A 9,324-nucleotide genomic window follows, 5' to 3' on the forward strand; every position below is an offset into this window, starting at 1 on the left:
CTTCCATTAAATATATCAATTGTTAGCAGGCTTTCACAAAGAGAAGTTGTAATTTCTAGTTGCTCTGCTTCTTGAATTCTGGTAGAGCCTCATCATTAACAGTTTTGGAATGACTGTTTGATTGTAATATGCATATGTGATTTCCTTGACATTTGCAAAAATTTTTTGAGGCATACATTTGTCCTAGGTTGGAAAATCCTAGAACAGTATCTATAAATCAATGAACAGTTCTGGGGTTCAAACTTATAAAACATACATGTTTTAAAATGGGAAACAACATGCAGTAATGGTGTTTGCAAATTTAGGGGTACGCAAAGATCTCAGGACATAATCTCTGAGGAAATCAAAGGCACATGTTATCCTAATGAATACATTTTCCTCTCCTCTCACACCTGAAAGCAGTTGTGATATCTGCCACTTGTAATTCTGCTGTACATACTGGGAAATCTCAGGTGGTTTAAGAAACCACTTTTTATCCCATGCAATAGTTGGAGGACTTATCTAAATACTCGAAAGCATAAAAATAGTTATAAAATAGTAAGCTCCCTGAAATGTACCATTTAACTTATAAATAACAAAAGATTCAATTCAGCACAATAGTTATTTTACTATTTTCCATCCTTGAGCATTACACTTAAAAGATAATGCATTATGTCTTAATGAGTTTCTAATCACTAAAAATGGTTTCCCCCCTTGAGATAATTAGATAATTGATTATTTGAGGAAAATAGTGATTTTAAGATTAATTATATTTTTCTTAAACTATTTTTCTTGTTCTAACTAGTTTATACACATCATCTTATAAAATACTAATTGTAGACACACCTCCTCCTGAAATTAAATTATTAATATTTGTCATTTCTAATTTCAATTGCCATTAACTTGGAATATTTTACATACAAATAAGTGTAATTTATCTTTATAAACACAGTTTACTCCTTAACCCTATAAGGCCATTACAGTTTTATTATAGTTTGTTTCTTCTTTTATTTTTATCAAAGTTTATTTCCTGATCATCTCATTGACTTTTCACCTCTCTATGCTGTTAACTTAGAGATGGTTTCAGCCTAAGTTTCTGAATTCTGGAAAAATTCTGTTTTTATATTCTTAAACTTTCTCTAGTTTTATCCTGAGGTAATAACACTGCTCCTGGTCTCCTGGGTTTTCTCACAGTAAAGCCAATAACATTTTAGCTATACACAGAAGCTTTTCATTTTGAGTCAATCACAGTACTCAACATATTTAAGTTCTTGGCACTATTTTATATAAATCTTTATTTTTTTAAAATATTCCTAGAGTGTTTATGTGAAACCTATTAATATTAAACATACAGGAACATACTCTCATGACAACAGAAAAAAATACCCTTTATTTAGAGTGCAAAATGACAACCTCACTTTCATGTTTAAAATATTATGTTAATTAACATTTGTTAAGAACCTACTCTGTTCCTGGCACTATTCTAAATATTATACATGTATTGTTCTTTAAGCATCACAATATCCTCACAAAGTTGGTATTTCGCACCTCATTTATAAGTGAGGGAACTGAGTCGTAGAAATCATCTTACACTTTACAAAATAAAGTAAGAAACTAGATCAGCCAGGATGCACACAGAGGTTATGTCCTTAATAACTCTGAATTTTCTTGCTAGTACCCGCAGAAGAAAAATTATAACTCCCTGCATTAGCTCAGATTAATAAGACTGTTCAAAACTTATATCCTGCCCATGTTTTCAGCTTCATTTTTTGCTGTCTTTCCTAAAATACTACATTGTGTTTTCAGGAAAAACACTCTTCCTCTTTTCTGTAAAAGAAGGAAAAATTTACTTAAAACTTTATTCATTTATCATGACATTTTGTCTGCCAGGACATCACACCCACTTACCCTTTATTATCATAAATTGGTAAAATATATCATTTGTTAGTACTCACATAGGTTATTCCCTATGAAATGATTATTTAAACAAAGGATAGCCTTAATTTATTGTGAGTGTTCTACTATACTGTAACCATCTGTTAAACTAACCCCCTCTCTTGCTCAAAAAAGGGTTCTTTAGAGAATGGTTGTTCACACTGCTAATCGATGTTAGCATTTCCATTATCTAACATGATACAGAGTATACAATAGGTGCTCGGTAATTGCTTATTTAATGAGCTAATGGTATCTACGTGTCACATTTCATTTAACATTTTATCATTTAATTTAACATTCTGCAGGCTACAATTTCATAAGTAGTATCTATTATTGAATATTCAATTAGTCCCAGTAATGTTAAATTAAATGTTAATTAAGGTAAACATAGGTAAAGTCAGAAAAATTTAAGGATCAAGGTAAATATGAATGAAGCCTATACTATAACTTGTTCCTAAACCACTGCTGCTGCCCATCAGTGATCATTAAATGTTAGAATTATTCCATCTAAAAAAACTTATCCACATGTATTCATTCAGGTTACATATTACATAATAGGTATTTCACATATATTTGTTTAGTAGATTGATTAATTAGTTCCAAGGTATGTTTATCAGAAAAAAAGTCTACATTCTTACTTTTGCTGTTTTCTTTAAGTTCTCAGACTAGTAGACCAACTCATATTGAATTCACATTTTGATTATCAACTTCTACATGATTCTCAAACTGTTATTATGATAAATGTAGAATGACAAATTATAACTTTAGTATATTAAAAAATCCTCAAATATAGCATTAACATAGAAATAATAGTTCTTTTGTTTCTATTATTTAGAGAAAAATTTAAATTAAAGACATGTAATATATTTAAAATAACAAGATCTTCACTCACACTAAATACAACCTTTAGTGAAAAGGCATATGATTCAATTAACAGTTCCTTTTTCACATGGATGCAAATCTAATATTTCTGGTCCTTTAGGTCTTCATTTTCTATAAATTTACACATGGGTTGTCATGTAAAATTCATGAAGAAAACTCCTTCATTTGAAACAATGTTACTGGAAGTCTTAGCAGTAATTAAGCTTTCTTCTCCAACCTGTGTTCCTCTCTCAGTGCATTAAGACTCCTTAAAATCATTGTGAAATACTAGGAAGTAACATGTATATAATTACATAATTAGAATTGATCGATATAAATGATATGATTAACAACATTTTATACTCCAGATTGAATGATTTGTGAACAGAATTGGAAATAATATTTGGTTATAAATAAATGTTACAAGTATGAACTGAGGTTTTAATGTTTTCAGCCAGGGTAACCACCTACAGTAATTTGGCAGCAGACATACTCTGTAGTTTTTGATATGGATTTGTCCTTGGATTTATTTCTGTTCATTTTTGGCTACAACAGCAGATTAATTGATCCAATTCCCATTAAAAAAAAAATTCACCCAGAGAGCATCTTTGATTGCTTAGGACATAATTTTACACAATTTACACTCAGGAAGCAGAAAATGACCCAATATTTTGATTGCCTTGGTTAAATTAAACAGGAGAAAATCCTTTGCAACATTTTCACAAAAATTATTTTTCCTTGTTGATTCCTACACATATCCTATTGGTTTTGTCACTTACAAAGAAGTGAAAAATAATTCTTAAAAAGACATTTAAAAATTACTATTAAGTCATTCAGGTTTACTTGTGTAAAAAAAGTGACTGTAAAGTAGGAACTGCAAGATTTTAAAATGTTTCTGTTTTATTTTCTTTAGTGCACATAAGATAATCGGCTGCAGAAAAAATGAGGGAGGCCGTTAACATGTTACTTCTCTCACTTATTTGATTACCTTATCACCTTACTTTCTTCCCTGAAATATTCATATTTAACAGATTAGCTGGTCCAACTCAATTTCTCCTAGAAAAATAGAAGAGGATATGTTCTTATACTCTTAAATTCTCTGCTAGTACTAAGTCACCCAATAGTTGTGATTTTATTATTTACAAAAATTCATGTTTATCATAAAAATTTTGGAAATGCAGAAAAAATAAGAAAAGATACACAAATCACCAAAAATTTCATAATCAAGAATAACTAGTTAATATTTAGCATATTCCTTTTTGCTCATTTTTCTCTGTGATTATATATATATATATATGAATTTTAGACTTACAAAATTGCTATTATGTAATTTATGAGAGTTTTGTATCACATTTTTAAGTTAAAACTTTCATAAATATTTTAGTATGACCTCATACATTATGTAACAACGTTGCTTAAAAATTAGACTCTCAGTATCTTGGCATCACTAAACCATAGTTTTATTTATCCTCCCAGAGGAGGAAATGGTCACTTCTGGTTATTAATAGTTTTCTGTGTATATGACCATGAATGGAAAAATTGGTAGAAATAAAAGAGAAATGAATGTGTACAAAATTTGGCCTTCTCAGTGAGAATGACTGCGAGAATGACCTTAATGGCGATGAAAAATGAATGCGCTGCTTAGTACTCCCAAGAAACTCAGATTGTACCAAAGAGATCTGAAGTCATAGTGACAAGACATATATGTTTATAACATAGCTCACTTTTTTTTTTTTTGTATTCAGTAATTCCTGAAAAGAGTTCTGTGAAATCAGAAGAATGTAATGTGTAAGGAGCAATAATGGTTAAATGAGATTAAAACAAATGTAAGACAATTTCTGTCTCTTCTTGGATCTCAAGATATAGTTGGGGAAGAGAGAATTTAACCCTTAAAATTTTAAAAGTAGGTCACAGTTTAATGGTACCTTATCTTTCCTAGGTCCATAAATTCAAGATTACAAAAAAAAAAACCAAAAAACCCACACTCAAGAAATATGACGCATGATATATTTTTAGAGACCTAGCTAATTAAGTGGGCACTGAAGTTCCAGTCCAGAGACTCCCTAATCTCTTTCATGATTGCCTCAAAGCATTTCTAAATGACCAGTTTGCTCTCTTCACTGCTTTACTTTCTGATCGAATCATAACTCTATCAAGTTAACTGCTGTTGTTATTTTCATATCCTTAAATGTCACCTAATTTGGCATGATTTTTAGCTACTCTGACCATTTATTGTATTATCAGAGAAAGTATCTTCCATTTGCAGAGATAGAAATTTATATTATTTAAAGAAGTAATTAAGATATGAATTCACTTTCTTTTTTATACTTTTTTTCATCCATAAAACCAATCTTTATTGAGTGCTTCCTTAAGATGTGCTCTGAGCTGCTCTGATGGTGCTTCCATTCTCAAAGAGGAGACAAATATCGAATAACTAATTACATGATTATTTATTAATTATTACTTTATGTTAAGTGTCACAAAGGAAATGTAGATAGAGGTTGATGCTATGAGAGTATCTATCAGAGAGAAATAACATGGTGAAGGAACGAAAGAATATATGAGGCATTGTCATACTTTAGGATTTATTTTAATGTTTTCTATGAAATGAACATATAATTATTTTGGAGTGGTGACTATCTTTCATTGAGTGAAATATGCATTAGATTAGCTTTAAAATGTGAATTAAAATTTAAAAATAAACATTGGCTTTATTGAAGATAACAAGTTTTTAATAATGTAATAAATTTACATTTAAAAAAAATGTTTGGCCAAAACAAACAAAACTAATTTTGTATGCTTCTGTTCTTTTATGTTGAAAAATAAATTCTTAATATAAAAATAACGGAAGTGTTTTGAATATATCATTATCTCCCTCTCAGACATATCCCATTTCAAGTGTTACATAATACTTTCCAGGTCTCAGTAAGATACATGTTTTTCTCCTTTTTTGATTATAGTATATTTGGAGATCAAATCTTACTTATAATTACATTTTTTAAATTTTACATGTAGTAAATACATTGAAATATATCTCATAAGTTAAGTATTCCATTCTGTAGGAAGAAGGAAGGAACCAGGTGATATCGATGAAATAACTATTCTTTTAGTCATTTTACTAAGAATGTTTTACAAATATAATTCATTTTATTCTTACCATGACTTTTAAAATTATTTTTATTTAGGGTTTTATTAAGAATTTTTATTTTTGTTTTATAATAGAAGACATTTAGGCTCGGAGTTAAAAAAGAATTTAAGTATAATTACTCAGCTATTTAATGGTTAGTTCCATGAAAATTCAAAGAAATAGTTTTATGTGGAAGTTCCAAAGCATATTGCTCTTAACATGTACAGTTAAATCTTGTTCACAGACCATTCTTAATGCCTCAGTGTAAAACTAGTTTTAATGACCCAGATATTCAATTTTGGTAATTTAATATGCATAATTTGAGCACTTACCATTTGAAAGTTACTTACGTTATTACTAAATGTTCTTAGCAATTGGTTTGGATTCCTGCCCTGAGCCACAAACTCCTAGCAGTGGAATTAAAATTGGAGACAGATACATGGTTGGTGATGTGGTATCTTTTCAGTGTGATCAAGGCTATTCTCTTCAGGTAAATCTATTTTAAAACCGATTTTATGGTGCTTTCAGAATATTTTAACACACCAATGATTTTAAACCACAACTTGTAAAACAATTTTGATCTTGGGCTTCATAGTTTAACCTGTTGTCAAAAGATATTTAATTTGTCAGTAAAACATATGCATGAGAGAAATTGCTAAAATGAACTAAATTTGTTTTGTTTGCAAGTAATCAAAAATGATTTTTGAATCAAAATTAATTCTTCACGTTTTTCTCTGTTCACATAGGATGTGACAACTGATCTTCTGAATCTTTAGAATTGAAAATAAAAATGAAGTGCTACTTAAAGCATTAAATGAAACTTCCATTATAATAAACTTCCCAAATTAATGAGTCAACTACAAATATATTTTGCTAAAAAATGTATTTGCAATGTATATTCTGACTTTTTTGTATTTATATTGATCCTCTATTAGTTTTTTTGGAGGGTCTCAAAATTATGGTCTTGTAAAAATTTTTCTAGAAGATATACTTGTTAAGAAATTAAGAAAAAAAATTGAGGTACAAACTATTTCATATGTTAAGTAAATAAATTTCTTAGAAGAAGCAAAATTAAAAATGAATAATTTATAGTATCTACAGTTATATTATAAATTATTAGTCTCAGAAGTATAATTGGATCTTTCTGGATTCTATATTAAAATTTTAAATTTAATATACCTTAATTGACTTGTTTTAATATTTTTAAGAAAGAATTTTATAATTATTCTTTAACTTATCTCACCTTGAATATTACAGTAATTTGTTATAAACCATTATGTATATGGCCATTTCACTTGTGAAATCATTGCACTGTTGCACTATCTTAATAGAATATGTTTTGATAGAAAAATTTTAAAACCATAATTCTAATGTGATATGGAGTCTTAATTTTTCTACCAGAACCTTGCTATATTTTACATTTTATCACAAGTACATATAATTACCTTTCTTATTCCAAATAATACTAAAATTTTTAGTAAAAGTTAAAAAAATGTAAAATGACAATATATATTTAAGTCGTTTCCATAATAAACGTTCACTATGCTATGTTTAACTTTTTTAAAATGTGTACTGAACCACATCGTCTTGTTTATATAGGGTCATTCTCACATCACATGTATGCCTGGACCTGTAAGAAGATGGAATTACCCAATCCCAATTTGTTTGGGTAAGTTAAAGAACTATATATCATTTAAAAACTTTTAAAGTTACATTCTGTATATGATGTTCAAAAATATAGTTTGCCTTTTGTCAGGTTTTATGGAAATGATACTTTGAGATAAATGTTTCACATCTTTTTAATTTAAATGTTTTACAGATTTTTACCCTAATTCAATATTAATGGATGACTTAAAACTATAGACACTGAGAAAAGGTATTATGTTTTTTGATCTCCCAGAAAGTTTTCTCAGTATGATAGGATAGAAATAGCCATGGGTCAGGAAAATAGTAAATATATTGTTGCTTACTACTGAGCCAGAATAGATAAGGAATCTGGAGTCCACCAAAAGGAGCATGATACTCCATGAGATGTCTGCAATGATGACAGGAAATCAAGATATGAAATATATCAAAAGGGTATTTGAGTCTTTGAAAGTAAGAACCCAAACTTTTGCCATAACTTAATGCTGCTTCCAGTTATTTCCATCTACCCTTTAATTTTTTTTTTCTTTTCCTCATTTCTGGTATCTGTAACCATTAATATACTGGGATCTAGATTTTGGAAGTATGTGGGGTATTATCACTATCATTAAAATATTAATTTATCATTTAGAGTGGCAGCAATAAAATAAATAATATAGAGTAATTTAATGTTTAATTGTACCATTGATTACATGATGGAATTTCAGAAATATGAGACTGGTCTTGACTGAAGTTGTTGGGAAACATAGTCAGCCCATAAAATTCACAGAGTTTTGGATGACAATATAATTAAGATAAATGGATGAAGAACAAGCCCTTTCTGAGTAGGAAGAAGAGAAAAAGCAAAAGAATTGGTATGATTTGTATGACCTACCTCTGTACAATGACCAAACCTGTATTATATTAGTTTGCTTGGGCTGCCATAAATGAATACCACAAACCAGATGGCTCAAACAATGGAAATTAATTTTCTCAGCGTTCTAGAAGCTAGAAGTTCAAGATCAAGGTGCTGGCAGAGTTGTTTTCATCTGAGAGTCTCTTTCTTTGGCTTGTAGGATGGCTGTTTTCTCCCCACATTTTCACATGGTCTCTTCTCTGTGAGCAAGCCCTCTTTGTGTCTCTCCTCTTGTAAAGACGCTAGTACTCTTACATTAGGCCTCAACCTTTATGACCGCATCTAACTTTAATTACCTCCTTTAAGGCCCTGTCTCCAAATAGAGTCAAATAGGGAGTTAGGGCTTTAACGTATGAATATTAGGGGGGACACAATTTAGTCCGTAACACCTATGTACCATGTGTACAATTCTTGTTGGAGAATACTGGAAAATAATGTTTAAAAGTAGGGATCAGTTTAAGTGGCAAAATATATTGACAGAATTTAGACTTTAGATTGGATGATATTTTTTAAAGGACATTTTTTAAGTATGATAAATAATTTATGAATGCATATAATGCTAGTTATAAAATTATATATACACACATACAATGCCTACTGTAAAAATTTATATATACAGATAATGCCAATTATATGTATTATGTGTGTGTATAGGTGTGTGTATCCAATTGAATATAAAAATTTGGGCATATAAATGAGTACAAAGAACAAAATAAATAGTATGTATATTCTGCTGATGTGAGAACAGAGAGTTTAAGTCTTTTGTTCATTACTATTTTTTCAAAGCCTAGAAAAGTTCTCATCTTAAATAGGCATCTTATAAATATTGTTTAACAAATAAAATAAAATAAAGTTTTGAGATTCTGCAGTGTGTGTGTGTATA

General features: G+C 29.3%; 1 protein-coding gene across 1 annotated transcript in view; it reads left to right on the forward strand.

The window, feature by feature from the left end:
• The window catches only part of CSMD3 (CUB and Sushi multiple domains 3), a 1,016,080-nt gene that overhangs the window by 896,838 nt on the left and 109,918 nt on the right, over nt 1-9,324 (forward strand). The window contains exons 39-40 of the mRNA XM_006916698.2: nt 6,274-6,392; nt 7,502-7,571. Coding sequence (XP_006916760.1) covers nt 6,274-6,392; nt 7,502-7,571 — 189 coding nt within the window. The remainder of the gene's footprint in view (nt 1-6,273; nt 6,393-7,501; nt 7,572-9,324) is intronic.

Source organism: Pteropus alecto, unplaced genomic scaffold, assembly GCF_000325575.1.
Source record: "Pteropus alecto unplaced genomic scaffold, ASM32557v1 scaffold164, whole genome shotgun sequence".
Classification (NCBI taxonomy): Eukaryota; Metazoa; Chordata; class Mammalia; order Chiroptera; family Pteropodidae; genus Pteropus; species Pteropus alecto.